We start from the raw sequence: 26,512 nt of genomic DNA, 5'->3' as shown, positions 1-26,512 counted from the left end.
CCCCCGGCCTCCTTTATAGCCTCGCCGCCGAGCCACTTCCGCTCTGCTCCCAAACCGTCCCTCGCGCCTCGCCAACTGGCCCGGACCGGTTCTAACACGTGGCCGGCCGCCGCCAACCGCCAGCCGCTCTCCGGCCGGCTTTTACAAGCGCCCTACTTTCTGCCGCGGACTAACACCGACTGTGTGCGCGCGGGGGGGATGATCCGAGCCGTGACGGGGCTTCACCAACTGCCCCTTGCACAGGTCCTTGCAACTGGGCCCAGCCAAGCGAAACACTGCGGGCAACACAGCATCTTCCCACGCTTTTAAACATGCAAGTCAAATCATTTCAATAAGCAACACGGTTATAGGAAATGTATATCTCTTAAATTATGGTCTCTCAAATATAATAAGCCTAGAGTCAAAAGAGTATTATATTGTCATATGTCCCAGATAGAACAATGCAATGAAATGCTTACACAATAGAATATGTAAACATAGTACTCTGTGAACAATATAACAAACTAGACCAAGTGGACCCGTTGGGCCCAAACCTCTCCTGCATTGGTGCAGCACCCTCCTTCTCCTACATCCTACCCCCATCCCCCTCTCAACCCCCCCTTATCCACCCTTCCCCCTCACCTCCCTAGGAGATAGATTTAAACTTTAAAATGTGAATAACTTTTAAAATATAACACCGATTTCAATAAAACTACTTGCTTTACCATTAAAGCGATGACGGTGAGTAAGGTGGGCCTAAAATTGTCACGCTATCGTGTACCGTTTTGGCTGTAGTTCGATCACAAATAAACAAACAAACGAGGGTTTTAGTATATAGATGAGAAAAAAAAAGTTCAGTGTACTAGACACACACACACACATAAGTACACATAAAAAAAACTAACAATAATAGTGCAATAATAGTCCATGAAGTTCAGAGGTTATTTGATGTTGTAGTGTTTAGTAGCCTAATGGCTGTAGGGAATAAGCTGTTCCTGAATCTGGACGTTACAGTTTTCAGGCTCTTGCGCCGTCTTCCCGATTGCAGGAGTGAAATGAGTGTGGACAGGGTGGTGTGGGTCTCTGATGATGCTGGCAGCCTTTTTGAGGCAGCGACTCCAGTAAATCCCTTCAACGGTGAAGAGGTCAGAACCCGTGATGGACTGGGCAGTGTTCACAACTTTTTGCAGTCTTCATTGCTCCTGGGCAATCAAGTTGTCGAACCAGGCCGTGATGCAACCAATCAATATGCTCTACTATACACCTGTAGTTCGAGAGAATCCTCTCTGACATACCGATTCTCCATAATCTTTTCAGGAAGTAAAGCTCTGATGTGCGTTCTTTATAATTGCATCAGTGTTCTGGGATAGATCTTCAGAAATATGCACACCCAGGAATTTGAAACATTTGACTCTCTCCACCAAATAGACAAGATTATGGGTCCTCAAGGTTTATAGGAAATTTGTGTATCTTAAACATCTCAGCACCATCTGATGAGGTTTAAAAACGTGAAGCCATAGGTATTAGGAACTAGGGGTACTCTAAGGTCTGTGAGGCTGAGGTTGGGAAGGGGGGGGGGGGGGGGTTTAATGTGCGGTCATACCCACGTAAGACTACAAGTACTATGAGTTGTAACATGTATGTGCTTTGTTAAAATTTAACTAAAATTAAAAAAAGAAAAAGAAAAAAAAAGAATGCTTAACTTGTTTATTGTGTATTTATAATATAGTTTATTGTGTATAATATGTCATAGCTGCTTTCTGGCATCTCTCTCTCTCTCTGTTTACATTACAAAATGTTCCATAATGGTATATAATCTCCATTTTATTCTGTCACCTCCTCTTTCTTTCTGCATGCCGTTTCTTCAGCACGCCTTCTGCCACTAAGAAGCCATGTCCTCACATATTCTTCGGGGTTGAATTTTGACAGAGGAGGTCCCACCAACTTAATAAATAGAAAAGTTGAGAGATGATCAGTTTGACGTCTTGGACGTTGTGGTGACATACAGAAATTCATGCCACTGAAGCTTCTTTCACATTCTGCTGTTGATATTGTATTTACAGCCGTTACCAGCTGCTGAAAACCTGCAGAAACTATCTTCCCTTTAGATTCCTTGAATTCTCTGAAGGCTCTGACACAAAGCCGACCATTTAAGCCAAATTGGAGAATCGGACTGTACCGTAGCTACTGGAAGGACCGTTCAGAAACCACCTGATAACAGAGGGGAAGAAGCTGTTCCTGAGGCTGGTGGTGCATGCTTTCAAACTTCTTTATCTTTGCCCGACAGCAAAGGGAAGTAGATTTTGTCAACTGCTTTCCCGAGGCATTAAGTGTAGATGGAGTCTATGATGTCTTAGTGTCCATACAGTCATACTAAGTGTTATGCTAAGTGTTAGCACCTCCCTCTATCAACCATTACATAGTTGCGTTCTCATCTATGTTTGGGAAGGTTGTAGATTCTAGTGGCCTCCATATAATAAACAGGAGATCATTGTGAGATCAGGCTCCACTTCAGAATATAAAAATATAGGCTGACACCACATCTTTTGTGAGAATGCTATTTTAATCAGAGTTCTCTTTGGGATAAGATATTACACTAAAGGTCTGCCTATTTTTTTCAGGTGTCGTTAAAAGGTAACACCTCTACTTTCTGAGAAGTTTAAAGAGATTGGGATGTCACCAAATGCTCTTAACAAAGCACTGCAGATGCACTGTAGAAAGTATTCTGACCAGTTGCAACGTGGCCTGGCGCAGCAATTCCACGACACAGGAATGCAAAAGACTGTAGAGAGTGGTGGGCTCAGCCCTCCTCTCCACAGAACGCATTTACAAACGGTGTGGCCTCAAGAAGATGCTGACTACAATCAAGGATCCTCACCACCTGGGCCATGCCCTCTTCTCACTGACTACTGTCAGACGAGAGGTAGGGAAGACTTATGTCCCATGTCACCAGGTTCAGGAACAGCTACTTTCGTACACCCATCAGGTTCATGAACCGACCTGCATAACTCTAATCTTGCCTCAGCAATGGAACGCCACGGATGACCTCTTGGTGGTCGACTTCTCTTGAATGAATGAATTATACTTAATTGTCACATGTACCTAGGGTACCTAGCGAAATGCTTTGTTTTGCATACAACCTAGGCAGTACACAAGTGCTGCCACATGTTGGCGCCGACAAAGTTACAAAAGTACCGAACAGTCCTATTTATTGCCTGCCGCCGCACCTCCCCCACCACTTCCCCCTTCTAATTGTTTTGAACTAATGTCTTGTTTTTTAGCAGTCTTTTTCTTCTCGCTGTCTTGTATAACTTATGATGTATGTATCATTTCTATTTTGTGTGCTTGTCTGAGTCTTTGTGCCTTTAGCGGTGCCGCAAGCAAGATACTTATTTTCCCTGTCCCTTACCGTACTTGTACATTTAACCTGAGTTGACATGATGAATTTGCATGGCAGTACAAAATTAGTTGTTTAGCCGTTAAGCTTACTCTTTTTCCAGGATTTATTGTGGGTAAGTAATGGAAAAAGTCAGCACCCTGTCATGAGTTCAGAAGTGGAAATAAACAAATTAATTTAAAACTTGTAATGAAGGTAGAACTGTCATCATTTGCTGTTGTTACACCGTGAAGCCGACACCATTTTAAACAGTATCCACATGCTCCATTAACCACATAAAAAAGAAGCGCAAGTCAGAGGTTTGCTGCTTCCCTGCAGGAATCACTCATCTGCAACTTAAAAATTAGGCATTATTAAAAACCACTTATCTGAAGTGAACTGAAGATATTTATCAACAATTTTCAGTGTAAAAATAGTAAATTTATATATTTTATATGAAGTGTCAGTGAATTTTTAAATAGCATAAAGAACCATAATATCTGCTTATGGTGCTAAAATAAATAAAATTATAAATGGTCATATTCTAATTTCCGGAGTAACTTTAAAAATATAATTTTTAATATAATTTATAATATAATTTTTAAAGTAATATACTTTTATCTTTGAAATATTTTGTAATTTCGGCTCTCATCTGGTGTACGATTCAATCTAGTCTGGAGTCTTAACGATATTTAAAATTGTTGTTAAAAATTGTGCTATTTGCTCACTGGTTTGCTGTTTGTGAGAATTATTCAGCTTAATTGGGTGCCCAGTCAGCCTGGTGATATCAAAGTTGCTGTATGCCATTGCTCCTAAAGAATGGTGCCTGATATCAACTGACTTTGACATTGGGAGAATGCATGCTACGGGGATTATCCAATTTATTCCGTTTTCATCAAGGTCGGCATGGAGTGCTATCACCTCTGTCAAAATCTGGACCATTGTGATATTAATTTGTAGGAAGGAACTGCAGATGCTGGTTTAAACCGAATATAGACACAAAAAGCTGGAGTAACTCAGCGGGACAAGCAGCATCCCTGGAGAGAAGGAATGGGTGACGTTTCGGGTTGAGAACCTTCTTCAGACTGGTTAATTTAGATTAACCAGTTATTAATTTAGATTAATCCAGAGATTGTGGCTTGTTATTGCAAACAAATTCTTGATTTTATTGAACCTGATCTCAGTCCAAAGGATGGGATGGAATTGCCATCATGCACTTTGTGTATGGGGGAGTCAGTAGAGATGGATTGCTGGTGTTATAATTGACCAGAGTTTGTTATAATAAAAGCATGTTTTAGGCTTATAAGCCAGATAAGGAAAATATAATGGCTTTGAAAAGAAGCATGGTTACATTTCATGTATTTTTCAAGTTGCTATGTGCAATGATTTAGTGGACCTGTTGATTCAGATGATTCCATGGGGCAATTAGAAGAATTTTGCAGCGTTTGTGCAGCGTTTAGGTCATCCCAGAGTACAGGAGATCCAATTATGTTTTCCAGGTGCTTTATTAACATGACCGTGAACCTTTCCAAAGCAAGCTTCCACAAATCGCTGTGTGATAATGAGCATATATTCCTTATATTCTGCTTTGGTGATGTTGAGCATGGAATAGATATTCTGATATGCGGGTGGATAATTCCACCCCCACTTCTCCTCCCCCCAGCTCTTCTTCAAAATTGTGTTCTAATATTTTCCACATCAAAGGTTCATTCTTGGTGTAAATTCATATTTGAAATTGGGCAACTCCAACAGTGCAGCAGCCTCACTACTGCAGTGAAATGTGGAAGATGTAATAAGGTGAAGATGAATTGAAAATAAGATTAAAATATGGTTATTCACCAATATACCTGCTGTTATCAGGCAACCGAACCATCCTACCAACTACTAGAGAGCAGTCCTGAGCTACAATCCACCTCATTGGAAACCCTCGGAGTATCTGTGATCAGACTTTACTGGACTTTATTTTGCACTAAATGTTATTCCCTTTATCATGTATCTGTACATAGCAGATGGCTCAATTGTAATCATGTATTGTCTTTCCGCTGACTGGTTAGCACGCATCAAAAGTTTTTCACTGTACCTTCATACACATGACAATGAACTAGACTCATCAACTCAGCCAGGGATAATAAGAGGAATGTGCAAATGTTAATGTTAGTGTATTTCTGTTTTGCTTCAGCTGTGGAGACCTTGTGCAGAAACCAAGGTGGTTTGATTCCCTAAAATCTGACAATCCTAGAATAATATCCCAAAGGAGGTTAGCGGGAAAGGAGACTAGAGAGTAATGAACATCCGGACATAAGGGTTTGTAAGTGTATGGTCCTCTGTAAATTGCCCCTAGTGTGTAGAGAGTAGATGCAAAAGTGGGATAACATAGAATAAGAGTGAACGGGTGATCAAAGGTTGGCATGACCTCGGTGGGCCTTATGGCCTGTTTCTATACTGCATCTTTTAATCAATCAATGCGCTCTCTGAGATCCCCTCTAAATCTCTTGCCCCTTATCCTTATGGCCTGTTTCCATGCTGTCTCTTTCAATCAATCAGCCTCTCCTATTCGAGAGAATATGAATATGTTTTCGTTTAGTTTAAAGATACAGCATGGAAACAGGCCCGACAGCCCACTGAATCCACGGCAACCATCGATCACCCTCTGACAATAATTAAATGTTATCCCACTTTCTCATTCACTTCCTACACACGAGGAGCAATTTATCATGGCCAATTAACTAGTTGGCTGTGCCTGAACCCCTCTGTCAGTGGATCATCAACTTCCTGACAGACAGGAAGCAGCATGTGAGGCTGCAAAAACACATCTTGAACCCGCAGACCGTCAGCAAAGGAGCACCGCAAGGCTGCGTACTCTCCCCCCTCCTTTACTCTCTCTATATCAACGACTGCACCTCCACAGACTCCTCTGTCAAGCTTCTCAAGTTTGTGAACGGCACAACCCTGATTGGACTGATCCAGGATGGGGAGGAATCTGCCTACAGACAGGAAGTGACACAGCTGGCATCCTGGTGCCTTCAAAACAACCTGGTGCTCAATGCTCTTAAGACGGTGGAATTGATAGTAGATGTAGAGGTAGATCAGTCACTATATTCCTGATCCATGTCGGGTGTTCCTTTGGACTGTTCCTGGAATGTCTTACCTAACGCATGCGTGCTAGGGAGGTTCTGTCAGACTCGGGAATAGTTGAATGGAATGTACAGACTTGGTCTTTGTTCTACAGCCTCATGGTTAATAAAGCACATTATGAAGTTTAACAACTTGTCTTTATTCACACAACGTCATACATAATGTATGAAGTTGTGTGAGTAACGACAAGTTGCTAAACTTCATAATGTGCTTTATTGACCATGAGGCTATAGAACAAAGACCAAGCCTGTACATTCCATTCAACTATTCCCCGAATCTGACTGAAACGTCCCTAGCACACATGCGCTAGATAAGACATTCCAGGAATAGTCCAAAGGAACACCCGACATGGATCAGGAATATCGTGACTGATCTGCAGTAGACTTTAGGAGAGCTCCCCCTCCACTCCCCCCACTCACCATCAACAACATCACAGTCACATCTGTTGAGTCATTTAAGTTCCTTGGAACCATCATCTCCAGGGCCCTTAAATGGGGGGCCACCATCAACTCCACAGTCAAAAAGGCCCAACAGAGGATGTACTTCCAGCGGCAGCTGAGGAAACACAATCTGCCACAGGCAATGATGGTCTAATTCTATACTGCTATCGTAGAGTCTGTGCTCACCTTCTCTATCGTGGTCTGGTTTGGCTCAGCCACCAAGAATGACATCCGGAGGCTGCAACAGATCGTTCGATCAGCTGAGAAGGTTGTTGGCTGTAACCTTCCCCCCATTGACGAACTGTACACTGCAAGGGCCAGGAAGCGACCGGGCATGATCATCTCTGACCCCTCTTACCCTGACCACAAACTCTTCGAAGCACTTCCCTCTGGAAGGCGACTCCGGACTGTCAAAGCCGCTGCAGCCAGACATAAAAGCAGCTTTTGTCCGCGAGTAGTAGCTCTATTCAATAACCAAAAGTCTGGAGCCGCTTTTTGCTCTGGTTTATTTCATTCACATGTTTAAACTATAATATTTTATTCTTAATGTTTTATGCTTTATTCTTAATTGATTACTGTATGTTCGTGTTGTTACTTGTGAGCGGAGCACCAATGCACATTCGATGTATGTGTACATACTTGGCCAATAAACTTATTCAATTCAATTCAATTCAAACATGCACATCTTTGGGGTGCGGGAGGAAATGCAAGAAACCCACGGCGTCACAGTGAGAATGTGCAAACTCCACACAGACATCAGCCGAGGTCAGGATCGAACTCAGTCACTGGTGCTATGAGGCAGCAACTCTACTAGCTCTGTGTTGCCCAATTAATTTGCAACTTTTTATTTTTGCTGTGCAGAAGGGATTCGGGTATCCTAAGCTGAATGAATGCTGAAGTCACTAGAAACATACTATTCTATTGTGTTATTTGACTTATTTTTCATAATCTGGGGACTGGCTCAAGTTAATGTCTGTTTCCAACATTAATAACTGACAAATAGTAATTTCAGTCAGAACTTGGCACATTACTTCATGATTTATTCACAAAATGCTGGAGTAACTCAGCAGGTCAGGCAGCATCTCGGGAGAGAAGGAATGGGTGACGTTTCGGGTCGAGACCCTTCTTCAGACTGATGTCAGGGGGATGGGACAAAGGAAGGATATAGGTGGAGACAGTAAGATAGAGGGAGATCTGGGAAGGAGGAGGGGAAGGGAGGGACAGAGGAACTATCTAAAGTTTGAGAAGTCGATGTTCATACCACTGGGCTGCAAACTGCCCAGGCGAAATATGAGGTGCTGTTCCTCCAATTTCCGGTGGGCCTCACTATGGCACTGGAGGAGGCCCATGACAGAAAGGTCAGACTGGGAATGGGAGGGGGAGTTGAAGTGCTCGGCCACCGGGAGATCATTTTGGTTAATGCGGACCGAGCGCAGGTGTTCAGCGAAGTGATCGCCGAGCCTGCGCTTGGTTTCGCCGACGTAAATAAGTTGACATCTAGAGCAGCGGATGCAATAGATGAGGTTGGAGGAGGTGCAGGTGAACCTTTGTCTCACCTGGAAAGACTGTTTGGGTTCTTGGATGGAGTTGAGGGGGGAGGTAAAGGGACAGGTGTTGCATCTCGTGCGGTTGCAGGGGAAAGTGCCCGGGGTTGGGGTGGTTTGGGTAGGAAGGGACGAGTGGACCAGGGAGTTACGGAGGGAACGGTCTCTGCGGAATGCAGAGAGGGGAGGGGATGGGAAGATATGGCCAGTGGTGGGGTCCCGTTGTAGGTGACGGAAATGTTGGTGGATGATATGTTGGATCCGCTGGCTGGTGGGGTGGAAGGTGAGAACGAGGGGGATTCTGTCCTTGTTGCGAGTGGGGGAGGGGGAGCAAGAGCGGAGCTGCGGGATGTAGAAGAGACCCTAGTGAGAGCCTCATCTATAATGGAGGAGGGAAAGCCCCGTTTCCTGAAGAACGAGGACATCTCGGAATCCCTAGTGTGAAACACCTCATCCCGGGCGCAGATGTGGCGTAGACGGAGGAATTGGGAGTAAGGGATAGACTTTTTGTAGGGAACCGGGTGGGAAGAAGTGTAGTCCAGATAGCTGTGCGAGTCAGTGGGTTTATAGTAAATGTCCGTCACTAGTCTATCTCCTGTGATGGAGATGGTGAGGTCCAGAAACGGGAGGGAGATGTCGGAGATAGTCCAGGTATATTTAAGGGCAGGATGGAAATTGGAGGTGAAGTGTATGAAGTACATTACTTCATGACTTGCTGCCTGACCTGCTGAGTTACTCCAGCATTTTGTGAATAAATCGATTTGTACCAGCATCTGCAGTTATTTTCTTATACTTCATGACATCTGTTGTGGTGAAAGGATAACTTATTCATGACAGCTTGTTGGATCTTACTCTACCGACATTTAGTTTAGTTTAAAGATACAGCATGGAAACGGCCCTTAGGCCCACCGAATCCGTGGTGACCGTCAATCACCATTCACACTAGTTCTATGTTATCCTATGTTTGCATTATACACACCCGGGGCAATTTAGAGGCCAATCAACCAACAAACCTGCACGTCTTTGGATGTGAGAGGAAACCGGAGCACCCGGAGAAAACCCACGCGGTCACAGGGAGAACATAGAAACTCCGCACAGGCAGCACTCCTAGTCAGGATCGATCGCGGTTCTCTGGCGATGGGAGGCAGCAGCTCAATAGCTGCACAACTGTGCTGCCCCTTAAAAACGGCTCATGCGGAATTTGAACCAGGACCTCTTGCATGTTCTACTGTTTAAATCGCAAAGGGATGGATATACCCCTAGGCCAAAAGGCCAACAGCATAAATTTTGAAGGGGGCACCCGGATTTGAACCAGGGACTTCTTGATCTGCAGTCAAATGCTCTACCACTGAGCTATACCCCCCATGACTAAAGTTGTAACTAGTGAATGTAATTGGGAGCTGCATGTAATCCCAGCCAGCGATGTGATTAACCTTGGCCAGAACTACATCCAGAGTCCGCCACATGTACCTGACACTTCTCATGTATCCCTCCCATGTGAGGGTGACTCCATTCAGAAATGCGTAAAGGGCTTAAAGGCTATATGTACAGCAGACAGCAATCAGATGAATAGAAGCTACTGTGCCCTAACTGGAACAGACAGAATGGTACAGTCATGCAGCTGGTCGAGCTGCTGCCTCACAGCACCAGAGATCCATGTTCGATCCTGACCTCGGGTGCAGTCTACATTGAATTTGCACCACCTCCTTGTGACCACGTGGGTTTTCTGTGGGTGCTCCTGCTTCCCCTCACATCCCAGGTTAATTGACCTCTGTAAAATGCCCCTGATATGCAGGGAGTGGATGGGAAAGTGAAATATCATAGAACTGGTGTGAAGGGGTGATTGATGGTCAGTGTGGACGATGGGCCAAAGACCCTGTTTCCATGCTGTATCTTTAAATTAAACTTTAAATGAAGTATGAAACTAAATCAAAATTTTCCTTTAGAAAACCTATATTCACATCTTTGAACACAGGAATAAGTTCATAAGTGCATGTCATTTTTTTTTTAGATTTAGAGATACAGCACGGAAACAGGCCCTTCGGCCCACCGGGTCCGTGCCGCCCAGCGATCCCCGCACATTAACACTATCCTACACACACTAGGGACAATTTTTACATTTACCCAGTCAATTAACCTACATACCTGTACGTCTTTGGAGTGTGGGAGGAAACCGAAGATCTCGGAGAAAACCCACGCAGGTCATGGGGAGAACGTACAAACTCCGTACAGACGGCGCCCGTAGTCAGGATCGAACTTGAGTCTCCGGCGCTGCATTCGCTGTAAGGCAGCAATTCTACCGCTGTGCCACCGTGCTGCCATAGGAGCAGAATAGGCCATTTGGCTAATCATATTTACTCCACCATTCAATCATGACTGATCTATTATTCCCTCTCAACCCCACTTTCCTGCTTTCTTCCCATAACCCTTGATACCCTTACTGATCAAGAATCTGTCAATCTCTGCCTTAAAAATACCCAATGGCTTGGCTTCCAAAGCCAGCTGTGGCAATTAATTCATACGATCATAAGTGATAGCAGAAGCAGGCTATTCAGCCCATCAAATCTACTCCGCCATTCCATCATGGCTGATCTATCTTTCTTTCTCAACCTCATTCTCCTCTTGCTCCCCATAACCTCTGACACCCACAGATTCACCACCCTCTGACAAGAAATTCCTCTCGTCTCCTTTCTAAAGGTACGTCCTTTTATTCTGAGGCTATGTCCTCTGGTCCTAGACTCTCCCACTTGCGGAAACATCCTCACTGCATTCACTCTATCCAGACTTTTCACTTCGGTGAGGAATAAGGAAATCATTGATTCCCCTATCACTCATACCAATGCCTGTATATCCAGTAATGGAGAAAACAGTGTACAGTCACATGAGCTGCTCCTGGCCATAACCCAAGGTATTTGCATAAATAACTTCCAAGTTTGTGCAACGAAACAGGGAAGGGTTGCTCCACCTCCAAAATCCTCATTCCTGAGCCGTGCTTCCTTTGCGCATTGTAATTATTCTTGCTATTCCGATAATTATGCCCAAGAGTTCAGCATGCAGAGAATTACAGGCAGAGTATTTATTGGCTTTCGCTGTTCCCTCCCGACAATTTCATCTTACCCGATTAATAAAATGGAATAAAAGTAGCCACAAACAAAAAGAATGGAAAAATAATTAAAAGATATCATCATGTGATTTGGTATTTCACCAGTTTTAGAACCCTTTAAAGTGTGCAGCCTGGGCAAAGGAACAGTGTTATTCTCGAAGAAGAAATTCATGGGCACAGTCCACCTTCCTGACCAATACAAAATGTTGAACAAAATTAACAACAAAAGTGAAATGGTGTTTTGCAGAATGCTATAAACCTTAATTCTGTGAAAAGTGAAGTGTCTCGTTTCCAGATGATAATGTCTTGCCAGTCTGACTCCGTTTGACTACATTTTTGCAGACTTTATATCAGGTTGCGAAGTCCGCTAGTTAGAGAAAATCTTGGTATTGCAGCAGAGTAAGTGTCATAAACTTAGCACTGCAAAATCAAATGATGGAAATAGGGGCTGTTGGAAGTACAATTGTGGGAGTTCAATGATTCAATGGTTCAAAGGTCCTTTATTGTCACGTGTACCGAGGTACAGTGAAATTTGATTTGCCATACAGTCATACCAAAAAAGCAACAAGATTCAAAACTACATAAAGATTAAGCATAAACAGCCACCACAGCGGCGTGTGAGAATCCCTAGGGCATACAGCATATGCAGAGACCCACAGCCATCAGTTCAATGTCCGGGCCTTGCACACGCTCCTTCACCGTGATGTGACCAGAGATGTACCGACCACTGTCACTTTCTCTGCAGCCCCCGTCCACCCGAACAGTCAGTAAGCCGTCCACACTCTGTTCTCATGGCGAAATGTCACCGCAACTACCGAGATCAATGCACTCACGGCAATCCCTCCAAGTCCCCACCAGCGCAGGCAGCACGTCCATCTTGTTTTTCGGCGACCTCACATTCCCCACTGTGATATAAGAAAATAACTGCAGATGCTGGTACAAATCGGTTTATTCACAAAATGCTGGAGTAACTCAGCAGGTCAGGCAGCATCTCGGGAGAGAAGGAATGGGTGACGTTTCGGGTCGAGACCCTTCTTCAGTCTGCAGAAGGTTCTCGACCCAAAATGTCACCCATTCCCCACTGTGATGGAAGGTGAATATGTTTTACCTTCTTCCTCCTTTTCTCCCGTGGTTAGTGCAGTAGATCTTAATTTCAGCACACAGGAGGATTTATAATATTGTTCTTATATTGCTTAAGGTTATTATGAATGTGTTACTGCTTTGGAACATCAAATTATAATTGGTACCTCAAAGCAAATAATTGAAATAAATTGTCTTAACATAAAGTTGAAATGGATGGGGCTAATTTGAAGGAATTAAATTTTATTTGTGCAACCACAAGATTGGGCCTAGAGAGACAGGCTGGGACAGTACTAACTTTTTTTGTGGTCTAGTTAGTCAATGGTAAACACAGATAACAACAAAATAAGAAGTATGTAACTGTGGACTGAGATAAACTACTTTCAGGGAGGGTACTGAGAGTTTACATTCAGGGAGAGGCCCTTCAGGAGATTAATGATAAAATAGATACCGAATAGTGAAAGGCCTGGATAGGGTGAATGTGGCGAGGATGTTTCCACTAGTGGGAGAGTCTAGGACCAGAGGTCATTGCCTCAGAATAAAAGAACATTCCTTTAGGAAGGAGATGAGGAGAAATTTATTTTGTGAAAGGGTGGTGAATCTGTGGAATTCATTGCCACAGAAGGCTGTGAAGGCCGAGTCAATGGATATTTTTAAGGCAGAGATAGATAGATTCTTGATTAGTATGGGTCAGGGGTTATGGGCAGAAGGCAGGAGTTTGGGGTTAGGAGGGAGAGATAGATCAGCCATGATTGAATGGCAGAGTGAACTTGACATGCTGAATGGTCTAATTCTGCTTCTATCACTTATGAACTTATGAAAATGCTGGAGTAACCCAGCAGGTCAGGCAGCATCTCTAGAGAAAAGGAATGTGTGATGTTTCGGATCGAGACTCTTCTTCAGCCTCTGTGGTATAACTCATCCCTGATTTGTCTTGTGCCCATGCCACATGAATAACCTATTGTGTTTTTTTTACTTTAATTTAACTGATTCTGTTTTCTATCATTTCCACAGCAGATACTCTCAGTCTCTCCATTTTGCTCATGAAAACACAAGATATAAAAACATAAGAACATAAGGACTAAAAGCTCTGCTACTCAATAAGTTCCTAGGTGATCTTTTACTTCTGCAGCAAATTTCTGCACTACCTCAGCATTCATTATCCCCATATCAAAAAAATCTATTAGGCGTTATATTCCGGACAGCATAATGAAGAACTAGATTTACACATTAGTTGCCGGTATCACGTGCCAGTTTTTATTACCCAGCATTCCCTGCTTATATTGAACACCAACTCATTAACATAAACATGAATATGTCTGGATACATTACACTGCTCTCCTTTTTTTAAGTATTAAATCTAAGTACTCGGTTACAATTATGTTGTTGTGATACTTGATTTAAACCAATATTGTTTATCCTGTATTTATGAAACATAATATATTTATTTTGCATATCTATACATTTTCGTTTTACTTGTGCAGTGAGTTGTCTAACTTACAAATCCAACTTAACTACTGGTTTACGGATCCTGCCTGATCGGTTAACCGTAACATGTGTAACAGGTTTAGTGTTGACTCAACTGTAGGCTTGTTTGGATCTGTTTTAGTACACTGATTTTGACCAGAGGAATCTGTTCCTTTGTCTGTACTAACTGAATTTTGTGTTTCAACCACAGTGGTCTTTTCCAACTCACTTTCAGATAAATACTCAGGGATTAGGAATTCATGCTCAGTTTTTGGTTCGTCTTTGGCTGGAATCATTTGATCAACATGAACACTTTTGATCTTATCTCCAACTTCAACTAAGTATCTTTTTGTTCCACACACCTCCACTTCCCAACATACCATTTGTCTCGACTGGACTTGTTGGGAGGACTGAGAACACGAACTTGCTCATCTGTCTTGAAGCTCCTCTCTTTTTTGTGGGAGTCAAAGTGGCGTTTTTGACTTAACTGTTTTTGCTCAACTCTCAAGGCCAAATTGGGTTGAACTAGACGTAGGCGTATATTCTTAACCTTCTCTTCATCAACAGTTCTGCACCTATTGTGTGGTTCTGTACTTCAGCAAGAAACTAACCAAACGATGTTTCGTGCTGAGCTTTGAACTACCCTGCAAAACCTGTTTCTTGAGAGCATCTTTGACAACTCTAACAATCCTTTCCGCTGCCCCATTGGAGACTGGATGGTATGGGGGAACAAGTGTGTGTTTTACACCATTCCGCTGCATGAACTCTTTGAACCGTTCTGGACAAAACTGAGGCCCGTTATCAGAAACAAGTTGCTCTGGTCTGTCTTCACGAGTACTCCATTCCGCTCCAACCTGTCTAGTTCTTCCTCCACTTGTTGCTTTAGCGCATTTGGTACTGGTCTTGGTCAACAATACACAGGTTTCACATCCTGCTTAAGTCGAATGTGTGCAGAGTACCCTGTTATTCCCATATAATTGTCGGCAAATAATTCTGCATGTTTGCTTATGACATTTTCAAGACATGATTTGGACAAATTGACGCTGAAAATGTTCTTCCAGGCTAACTTTATTCTACTCACGCAACCCTTTCCAAGGAGGGTTGGTTTATTTCTGTAGCTGGCTACTATGATGGGCAGTGTTACTGACTGACCATTATACTGATCTTTACAGTTCATTTGTCCGCATGTCTCCAAAACTTCGCCCGAATAGGTTCTCAGCTTGACCTTACTCTCAGACAATGGTATCTGTGGGAACTTTGTTTCGTACAGGTCTTTGCCCATGACCGAACAATCTGCTGCCGTGTCAATACACATATCGATTAACTGTTCATTAATCAATATTTTAGTTCGAAAGTCCTTGCCTTGGCTGGTTGTAGGCTTATCGATGTCAATTGCATAAATGGTGTACAACCCAAGTTCGTTTCCATCTGGGTTCATCTCCAAGTTGTGAATTCCTTTCTGGTGTTGTCGCTTGTTTCCCACTTTAAGCTTGGCCCGACATGCTGAGGCGATATGGCCTTTCTTCTGGCAGTTTTAGCACTTGGCTTTTTTGAACTGACAAAATTGGAATGAGTGATTACCGTTGCAATAACAACTGGCTGAACTCAGCTCCCCGCCATACTTTGGCTTTGGTTTAGCGCATTTTGGTTTGGCCATGGGAACTGCTTTGTTACTGTAAACGACCACTGCAGTCTGTGGTGGACGAAACTCGCGAGTATTCTTTGATGCCATCTCCATTGTGGTAGAAATCTTGCATGCTTTCTCGAATGTAAGATCTGGAGTGTTCATGAGTTTGGACTGAATTCGTTCATCCACTAGACCACAAACAAATCTGTCGCGTAGTGCGCATTCGAGAAAGGTTCCAAAGTTACAGTGCAAAGTTAAGTTTTTCAAGGCAACAATGTACTCACTGATTGTCTCATTCTGCTTCTGGTTTCTCGTGCCGAATTTATAGCTTTCTGCAATTTCCAGAGGCTTTGGGTTGAAGTGCTCCTCCAACTTCTTCATAATGTCATTGAATGGCACGTCTTTTGCCTTTATGGGCGCAAGGAGATTCACAAGTGTGCCGTACACTTCAGGACCGATCTCCATGAGCAGAATTGCTTTCGTGCGTTTGCGAATGGCCTTGTTTGTTGCAGTCACTACCTCTCCTTCACCGCTATGTTGTTGTAGATCAACCATATTAGATCGCCTTCACTACATCCATCATCACACTTATTATACGCGCTGCACATTCCACATGTGGTCCAGTCCGGATCTTCATCCCTACCTGGACTATGTAAACAGCCTTCCACCGTCACACAGGGGGACTTGATGCTGACTACGAAGACGATAGCATGTAATGTTTCCTCCGCTTGTGTTACAATAAAGACTATGAGTTGTTACTTCTGTGTATGTGTTTGATTGAACGACAGTTGTTTGCCATGAAGAACATGTTCGCTCTTTCCATATAGGAGCTGAACGGCTCTCTACTTCTGTCGAAAGTGCCAAGGTTTCCGATGTAGCCCGTGGATGCCGCCATCTTGTCCCTCTCTTTTTTTTAAAAAGGAAGAGGAAAGTCTGCTCAAAAACCCCGATTTCCTTTCTGTTCTGGTATAGCAATTCACCTAAAACAGCTGCACAAAGGCTATACTAGCTTGAAGAAACAAAAACACTCTCAAATCCTATGCAATCCCGTCTTCGTCACCAATTTTGTTATATTCCGGAAGGCATAATGAAGAACTAGACTCACACGTTAGTTGCCGGTATCACCTGCCAGTTTTTATTACCCAGTATTCCCTGCTTATATTGAACACCAACTCATTAACATAACATATGAATATGTATGAATACATTACAGGCATTATAATAAATGGTGCAAATTTTAATGATAAAATAGATGAATATTAGAATTCAACTCATCCAAAAAGGAAAATATTGCAATCACAACATCATCTTACTCTTAACATTAGCAAGACCAAGGAGGTGATTGTTGACTTCAGGAAGGCAAAGCCAAGAGTCCACGAGCCTGTTTTCATCTGCCGGATGGTGGGGGAGAGGGTCACCAGCTTCAAGTTCCTGGGGAAATCTCTGAAGATCTGTCCTGGGCCCAGCACATTGATGCAATCACAAAGAAAGTTTATCATTATCTCTACTTCCTCCAAAGTTTGAGGAGATTTGGCATGTTTGCGAATATTCTGTCAAATTTCTACAGGTGTACGTTAGAGAGCACACTGACTGATTGGATCAGGGCCTGGTTTGGTAACTCGGACGTCTAAGAACAAAGGAAGCTGCATAAAGTGGTGGACTTTGCCTTGTCTGTCACAGGTCTGACCTCCCCACCATCTAAGGGATTTAAAGAAGCATATCTCAGGAAGGAAACTGACGTCATCAAGGACCAACACCATTGACAATGATCTCGTCTCACTGCTACCATCAGGAAGAAGGTATAGGATGCCTGATAACTGCGACTCCACATTCAAGAACAGCTTTTTCCCCATTACCAATCAGGCTCTTATACCACCCTGCACATGGTTAACCACAACCCTACATCAGCAAATGACCCATGATGGGCTTTTTACAGGCTGCACTGTATACGTTGCTTGCACTATTCTAGTCATATGGTCAAGTTACCAGGCACAACTGATAATTTATTGTGTTATTGTATATTTATTTGTAGCGTTGTTACTTTAATGAGATTGTAACGCTGCATCATTTAAGAATTTCATTGTTCCATTCCTGTGCAATTAAACTCTCTTGACTCTTGATCTTAGGCTGTACCTGTAGCACTTTCATATAATTTACAACTTGAAGTAACCCACAAGTAGCCAATGACCACCAGGCAGACCAATAGATGAGAACTGGTTCTCTAAAATCCAAACACAGTTGGAGAAGGTCTTCGACCATGGTTCAAAGGTACCTTATTGTCTCATGTACCTAGGGGCAATGAAATTGGTTTACACTGAGCCAGTACAGAATGGTCTTTTACCACATCCTTGCATTCCAATTGCCAGCAGGACACTGTAAGGTGGCTGTTGCATACTGCCACTTTGGGGTCAGGGTTTAATTTATCAGGGTTTATTAAAGGGGTCCTGTTCACTTGAACAACAAGATGTTCATAGAATTGTTTTAAATTAAGAGAGATGCTATTAAAGCAAATCGGAGAAAGCTATTTCTGCAACCTGCAAATCAAAAATGTGTGATCACCAAAAGGGAGAGTTTAAGGAATAATTTTCCATAGAGTTTGTCTTCAAGGAAAAGCAAAAGAAGGTGAAGTTTAAAATGAACATTCCACGGATCCTGTAGTATTCCTGTTGGGTTCTCCTAATCTCAGCAGGAGATTTGGGTTCTAATCTCCTACCTCAGGCCAGGTAGAACTACAAGGCCTGAGGAGAATAATAGTTGCAGAAGGGAATGGATAAGTTTGGTCACTAAATGCTGGAGTAACTCAGCAGGCCAGGCAACATCTCAGGAGAGAGGTGTATAGAAATATTAATAGGAATTCAACTACTTACAGTGCATTCAGAAAGTATTCAGACCCCTTCACTTTTCCCACATTTTGTTATGTTACAGCCTTATTTTAAAATGGATTAAATTCTTTTTTTCTTATCATTAATCTACACACAATACCCCAGAATGAAGAAGCGAAACAGTTGTTTAGAAATTTTTGCAAAGTAATTAAAAAGAAATAACTGAAATATCACATTTACATAAGTATTCAGACCCTTTGCGATGACACTCAAAATTGAGCTTAGGTTCATCCTGTTTCCATTGATTATCCTTGAGATGTTTCTACAAATTGATTAGAGTTCACAAGTGGTAAATTAAATTGATTGGATATTATTTAAGGTGTCTATATAAGATCCCACAGTTGACAGTGTATGTTAGAGCAAAAACCAAGCCATGAAGATGAAGGAATTGTCTGTAGACCTCCGAGACAGGATTGTGTCAAGACACAGATCTGGGGAAGGGTATAAAATGGCATTGGGGGTAGGGTGTTGACATGGATAGAGAATTGGTTGGCAGACAGGAAGCAAAGAGTAGGAGTAAACGGGTCCTTTTCAGAATGGCAGGCAGTGGCGAGTGGAGTGCCGCAAGGCTCGGTGTTGGGGCCGCAACTGTTTACTATATATATTAATGATTTGGATGAAGGAATTAGAAGTAACACTAGCAAGTTTGCGGATGACACAAAGCTGGGTGGCAGTGTGAACTGCGGAGGATGTTACGCGGTTGAAGGTGACCTGGACAGGTTGTGAGTGGGCAGATGCATGGCAGATGCAGTATAATATAGATAAATGTGAGATTATCCACTTTGGCAGCAAAAACAAGGAGGCACATTATTATCTAAATGGTGTCAGGTTAGGTAAGGGGGAAGTGCAGCGAGACCTGGGTGTCCTTGTACACCAGTCACTGAAAGTTGGCGTGCAGGTATAGCAGGCAGTGAAGAAAGCTAATGGCATGTTGGCCTTCATAATGAGAGGATTTCAGTATAGGTGTTAAGAGGTTCTTCTGCAGTGGTATAGGGCAGTGGTACATCTGGAGTATTGTGTACAGTTTTGGTCTCCTAATTTGAGGAAGGACATCCTTGTAATTGAGGCTATGCAGCGTAGGTTCACGAGATTGATCCCTGGGATGGTGGGATTGTCATATGAGGAAAAATTGAAAATACTAGGCATGTATTCACTGGAGTTTAGAAGGATGAGAGGGAATCTTATAGAGACATATAAAATTATAAAAGGACTGGGCAAGCTAGATGCAGGAAAAATGTTCCCAATGTTGGGCAAGTCCAGAACCACGGGCACAGTCTTAGAATAAAGGGGAGGCCGTTTAAAACTGAGGTGAGAAGGAACTTTTTCACCCAGAGAGTTGTGAATTTGTGGAATTCTCTGCCACAGAGGGCAGTGGAGGCCAAATCACTGGATGGATTTAGGAGAGAGTTAGATAGAGCTCTAGGGGCTAGTGGAATCAAGAGATATGGGGAGAAGGCAGGCATAGGTTATTGATTGTGGATGATCAGCCATGATCACAATGAATGGCGGTGCTGGCTCGAAGGGCCGAATGGCCTCCTCCTGCACATATTTTCTATGTTTCTGTTTCTAAAACAATTTCTGCAGCATTGCAGGTCCTGAAGAGCACAGTGGCCTCCGTCATTCTTAAATGGAAGAACTTTGGAATCACCAGGACTCTTCATAGAGCTAGCCGCCCGGCCAAACTGTACAATCGGGGGAGAAGGGCCTTGGTCAGGGAGGTGACCAAGAACCCGATGGTCACTCTGACAGAGCTCCAGAGTTCCTCTGTGAAGATGGGAGAACCTTCCGGAAGGACAACTATATCTGCAGCACTCCACCAATCAGGCCTTTATGGTAGAGTGGCCAGACGGAAGCTACTCCTCAGTAAAAGGCACATGACAGCCTGCTTGGAGTTTGCCAAAAGGCATCTAAAGGACTCTCAGACCATGTGAAACAAGATTCTCTGGTTTGATGAAACCAAGATTGAACTATTTGGTCTGAATGCAAGCGGCACCGCTCATCACCTGGCCAATACCATACCTACGGTGAAGCATGGTGGTGGCAGCATCAGGCTGTGGGGATGTTTTTCAGCAGCAGGAACTGGGAGACTAGTCAGGATCGAGGGAAAGATGAACGGAGCAAAGTACAGAGAGATCCTTGACGACAACCTGCTACAGAGAGATACTTGATGACATCAGACCGGGACGGAAGTTCACCTTCCAACAGGACAACGACACAGCCAAGACCATGCAGGAATGGCTTTGTGACAATGCGAATGTCCTCGAGTGGCCCAGCCAGAGCCTGGACTTGAACCCGATCGAACATCTCTGGAAGGACGTGAAAATAGCTGTGCATCGAAGTTCCCCATCCAACCTGACAGAACTGAGAGGACCTGCAGAGAAGAATGGGAGAAATTACCATGGAGAATGGTAATTCTCCATCAAAGTACATCCATCAAAGTACACCCATCAAATTCTCCTCAACAAAGTACTGAGTAAAGGGTCTGAATACTTATGTAAATGTGATATTTCAGTTATTTATTTTTAATTACTTTGCAAAAATTTCTAAATGCCTGTTTTCGCTTTTTTATTATGGGGTATTGTGTGTAGATTGATGATTAAAAAAAAGAATTTAATCCATTTTAAAATAAGGCTGCAACGTAACAAAATGTGGAAAAAGTGAAGGGGTCTGAATACTTTCTGAATGCACTGTATACTATTTCCAATATGTGACAGAAATTTTACTTCATTTGATCCAAATAATTTATGAATTCTAACTTCTAACAAATATACAAGACAATCCAGAATTTTCATTCAGATGAAAGATTCTATACAAAAGTGTTTGATTTTATGTTCATGATACTGAATGTGCTTTTTCCTCTGTTATGAAATACTTGGACAGGAATTAAAATGCTAGGACATCATGCAGTTGTTTAATGTTCTGCAGTTATTCAATGTTTCGCTGTTTCATAAAAAAGTTAGATGCCTCCAGTCATAATAGCAATGAATTTTTCCTGGTTAATCTCTCCATCTCCATCTTTATCAAATCCATCAATCATTGTACATAGCTCTTCATCAGTCATGTTTTCAACAAGCTCTCTTGCAACTCTGCTCAAATTACGAAGATTGATTTTAGCAGAGTCATCATCATCAAATAGTTTAAATGCTTTTAGCATTTCTTCCCTTGGATCTCTATCCAAAATCCAATCAGTCACGACTTCACTGAAGTCTTCAAAAGTAATTTTGCCAGTGCTATCCCAATCACAATCTTTCAGTATCTTCAATACATCAGCCTTCTTTTCATCAAATCCCAGAGCTTTCTTTGCAACCTTCAATGTTTTCAAAATTAACACCCCTCTCAATCAGGCACGTGAAGCTAAGAATGGAGAAATACTGCTACTATTCTATTGTAGTGTCTCACTTTAGAATCCAGTTTGATCCTAATATTTATAATTTATATCTCTCCACATTTCCTGAAATCCTTTCCAAACCATTTAGGTACTCCAGATAGATAACAATAAGTTGAAGTCTAATCAGCAAGTTTTCAATTCACATAAATTAATGTAGCATGCAAATTATTAGGTTTCAATTGAATAATAGTAACTTATGTACTTGAAGATTTGATTGTAAAGTGATGTGTCCACAAGTATAGAGAGGGAAGAGTAAAACTTAAATTCTGCACAGAAATGTAAGACAGGGAAAGTAGACGTTAACAAATTTTCACTCAATAGCTCATGGCAACACGATGCCATTGGTAATTTACCATTGTACTTTAAAACACAGATCCAGATCCAGAATCTCAGATCCAAATTTCTCACAGTCAAGCTGAAGCAAGCCACAAGCTGGTAATCAACCAGCATTTCCATCTAAATCTTCTCAGAATGATTGTGGCTTGCTGGAACTTCAGCTTAACTGTGAGAAACTTGGATCTGAGACTCTGGATCTGTGTTTTAAAGTACAATTTGATAAAGTTTGACAAAGACTCGGGAAATGGATTAAAGGGGATAATCAGCAGTGGTGCAGATTTAAAGAGGTGCTTCATAAAGTGCAGGAAAGGTATGTTGTTGACATGCAGAGTTTTTCCAGTGTTTATATCTTGTACTCTTCTCCTCTCCAACCATGCAATCCCCACAATCCGCACAAACTACATTAAGGATTATCAATTACCAACTCACTGTTGCTTTAAAATGAACTTACAATCACTTTTGCTCACACGTGACTGCAGATGCTGGAATTTGGAGCAACAAAGTGCAGGAGGAAGCATATTAATTATTTTCTTTCACTAGGCTTTCCTCCCTGAATAATAAATAACTGCAATAGACCTTGAACCCTAGTGTTTGCCCTTCAAGAATGCGTAACAATATAAAGGTGGTCTAACTTCTTTGTTCACCAACAGCAATTAAGTAATTTCATTTTGAGCTGCTTATGAATCTTTCAAGCTAACAAACTGATAAACACCGCAATGGTAAATGGTAAACCTATTCTACATCTGGTTTACAGGTGTAACTGTGACCATGTGCCTGGCCTGAATGCTGAGTCTATCTGTGACTCAATCTATAACCAGTGTCCCAAGTGGTGATCCTCCTCTGATGTTAGTTGTTGGTGCCTGAGATGGTAACAGGAACAAAAAAGGTAGATTACAATTAAAACACAAAGTACGTGCTATAAAACCAGGATCAGCACTCAACCAAGAAAACCAAGCCCAAAGCTAAAGTAGTATCTAAACTGCTTATACGCACTGATACTAATGACAAAATCTAACTCCATATGCAATAATAAGCTACCTACATGTTAAGCACATAAAAACTGATCGTGTAGATGCAGGTATCAAGTGGGCACCTCCCTTCACTGGTGTTTTGGTGAGTTAGGCCCATGACACCTCGGGAAGGCTCAACAGTTAGTTCTGGTGTCCCAGAACCACCCCTTTCAATACCTGCTCTCACCACCTATGCCACCAGTATCTACTAACTAAAGGAAACTTATACAGAATACACTTACGAAGAAATACACATACCCCAGGTTATACATTTCCCTTCTGCCCTTCTGCAGGGGCTGATATTCATGTCTCCTAAGTGCCAACTTATAACTATATCTACCAAGAGAGAGACTAACTAAATCTTCTTGACATTAATTGACATTACCACTACGAATATGCTTGCCTTCAAAATCCTTTGTTGTTACTACTGACTAGAAACTTAAATAGACCAATGACATATGTACTATAAGAGATCACATTCTGTGGCTAGTCCATCATCTTCTAAATCCCAAGAGCCACAATATTGTTCACCAGGCATGTCAGGATGTGTGCGACAATGCTTAACAATCTAGACACTAGGACAATGGCATTCCATTGCCAACTAGCCTGAATTGTCACATCATTCATTACTGAGAAGCACTGCAAATACTCACCTTGGCTTCTTCATCCAAATATGTGGCCTCTATCCCCAGGAAAGGCAAGGATAGCAAGAGCATGGGTAAAAATCACCATCCTGATTTGAATATCCTTCATCATTAAAATTGTGCAACATCTGACCCAACAACAAGGGCGGCACGGTGGCGCAGCAGTAGAGTTGCTGTCTTACAGTGAATGCAGCGCCGGAGACCCGGGTTCGATCCCGACTACGGGTGCTGTCTGTACAGAGTTTGTACGTTCTCCCAGTGACCTGCGCGGGTTTTCTCCGAGATCTTCAGTTTCCTCCCACACTCCAAAGACATACAGGTTTGTAGGTTAATTGGCTGGGCAAATGTAAAAATTGTCCCTAGTGGGTGTAGGATAGTGTTAATGTGCGGGGATCGCTGGGCAGCGCGGACCCGGTGGGCCGAAGGGCCTGTTTCTGTGCTGTATCTCGAAATCTAAAAATAAAATCTAAACACGGTCCTTCCATAAGTTTGAGTTTAGCCCGATTCACTTCAACCAACCTTTCTTCCATTGATTCCACGCTGCTTTAGCATAGCCACCAGCATAATCAAAGATGAGTCTCCGTCTCCAGTCACTCCGTCTTCTCCCCTATCCCATCAGCCAAGAGGTACAGAAGCATGAAAACGCACACCTCCAGATTCAGGGACAGTTTCTTCCCAGCTGTCATCAGGCAACTCATCCATCCTATCAACGACTAGAGAGCAGTCCTGTGCTACTATCTACCCTCAGACGATCTTTAATCGGATTTTACTGGACTTTGTCTTGCATTGAATGTTATTCCCTTTATCATGTATTTGTACACTGGATGGGTCGATTGTAAACATGTATAGCCTCCCCCCCCCCTCCCACTCCCCCCCCCTCCCACTCCCCCCCCCCCCCCTGCCCCCCCCCCTCCTCTCTCTCTCTCTCTCTCTCTCTCTCTCTCTCTCTCTCTCTCTCTCTCTCTCTCTCTCTCTCTCTCTCTCTCTCTCTCTCTCTCTCTCTCTCTCTCTCTCTCTTCAGGAATCATTGAATGATTCATCCTTCATCGCACTTTGGAACGACCAAACTGTGAGCAAAGATCCCAGTGATGTCACACATGCCTTTCATATGAGGGCATTACCTTGTAAGCAGAGTGCTGCACAATGCTCCCATTGCACAGTATCATGCCTGCATCCTTCACTGTCTTTTTCACCCCATATTTTTTTATCTTTAAGCAGGCATTTCCTCTAAATAATCACAAACACCTGCCTAAATTAACATCACCAGGAAGTAAAATTGTATGTCAGGTTGCCATTCACATGTGATATTCTGGACACCATCCAATGCTTTTCTTCCATATGTATTGATCTTGTATTTCGGAGTTCAATTACATGTGATGGGGCTGAGTCCAAGGGTACAGCACTAATGTTGTTTTATCTGTCTTCACTGCCTCCTAGAGCCAACTGGCCTGCCGAGGCAGATAATGTCATCCTGGGTCACTAATACAAATCCACACTTTGGCCACAAGCCAACCCAAGGCCTTAGTCCCAATTAAAAACAAAATAAGCCACATTTAAAACAAAGATCTGAGTCCATCAACAGAATGAACAACCAGTATATGGATATAGGTAATGAGACAATGTGTATCGTACAACAGAAATCAAGTTTCTATGCCGTGTTCCACACAATGATGAAAAGTATATCATTAAGCAAAAGGGAAAGTTGCTTTGGTGCAGTTCAGTTGATACGAATGGAACAATTGATCAGTGGCTGAATGACCAGTTCTGGATTGAAATACTCAGGTCCTATTTCTGCCGGTCCTATCCAAAACCCAAGGTTGCTGGCAATTGCACTTGTGAAGAAGGAGTTGAATCAATAGTGACCCTACACAAACTGCTGAAGGAACTCAGTGGGTCAGGCAGCATCTGTGGAGGTAATGGACAGATGATGATTTGGGTTGGGACCCTTGTCCAGGCTGCAGATTTCAGATCCATCTACTGTTTCTTGTGTGCCTATAATGACACTGTTAGAGTGCCGAATAAATTGGGCGGGGAAGTTATTTCTGCAAGAAACCAGCACTTTGCCCCATTAATAAATGTCTTTCTTCAACACAGGCTGTTAGCTCTTTAATGGTCAATCATCTCACAATCATCAGTCATGAAGATGTCTTCTCGACTGTAATGGGTCCCACGATCAAATGTTGTGGTTCTGACATGTAGTACACTTCTTCCTTGTTGGAGCTACTGTGTAAGTCTCATGCAGACTCACATTGTCTCCAAATAATGTTCCCCTACTATGCAACTTAAAACCAATGTGCTTTCCCCTTTTTTCATCATTCGTATGGAGGGCATTTCGACCGGCAACATTAAGTTTGTTTCTCTTTCTGCTGTACATTTGTCGCCTTACCTGCTGAGTGTTTCCAGCATTTTTTGTTTTTATTTCAGACTTTCAACATCGGGTGGATTTGAATTTCATTGTATGAACGTCACCAGTTTTCCAAGGAGTGAAAGTTCTCAAGGAA

The 26,512-nt window shown here is 42.7% G+C and overlaps 1 protein-coding gene and 1 non-coding gene across 2 annotated transcripts; both read right to left on the bottom strand.

The window, feature by feature from the left end:
* Window positions 1-9,765: 9,765 nt before the first annotated feature.
* Window positions 9,766-9,837, bottom strand: trnac-gca (transfer RNA cysteine (anticodon GCA)). The gene has a single exon. It is a non-coding gene; the product is annotated as a tRNA-Cys (tRNA).
* An 11,752-nt stretch (window positions 9,838-21,589) lies between these two features.
* On the bottom strand, window positions 21,590-25,177 carry LOC144599362 (centrin-3-like). The gene is made up of 2 exons (XM_078410153.1): window positions 25,133-25,177; window positions 21,590-21,940 (listed from the first exon to the last, which is right to left on the bottom strand). Exons 1-2 carry the CDS (start codon window positions 25,175-25,177, stop codon window positions 21,590-21,592), a joined length of 396 nt encoding a protein of 131 aa, XP_078266279.1.
* Window positions 25,178-26,512: the final 1,335 nt, after the last annotated feature.

This window comes from Rhinoraja longicauda, chromosome 13 (genome assembly GCF_053455715.1).
Source record: "Rhinoraja longicauda isolate Sanriku21f chromosome 13, sRhiLon1.1, whole genome shotgun sequence".
NCBI lineage: Eukaryota > Metazoa > Chordata > Chondrichthyes > Rajiformes > Arhynchobatidae > Rhinoraja > Rhinoraja longicauda.
Note: the sequence above shows the minus strand (reverse complement) of the source record. Positions and strands in the feature narration are given on the sequence as shown.

Excerpts from the sequence above, each read along its gene's own strand:
- LOC144599362 (XM_078410153.1), bottom strand. The coding sequence starts at position 25,177 with ATGATACTGTGCAATGGGAGCATTGTGCAGCACTCTGCTTACAAG. Across the intron at positions 21,941-25,132 it reads TGCAGCACTCTGCTTACAAG|GTTGCAAAGAAAGCTCTGGG; the intron begins GTAATGCCCTCA and ends AAAACATTGAAG.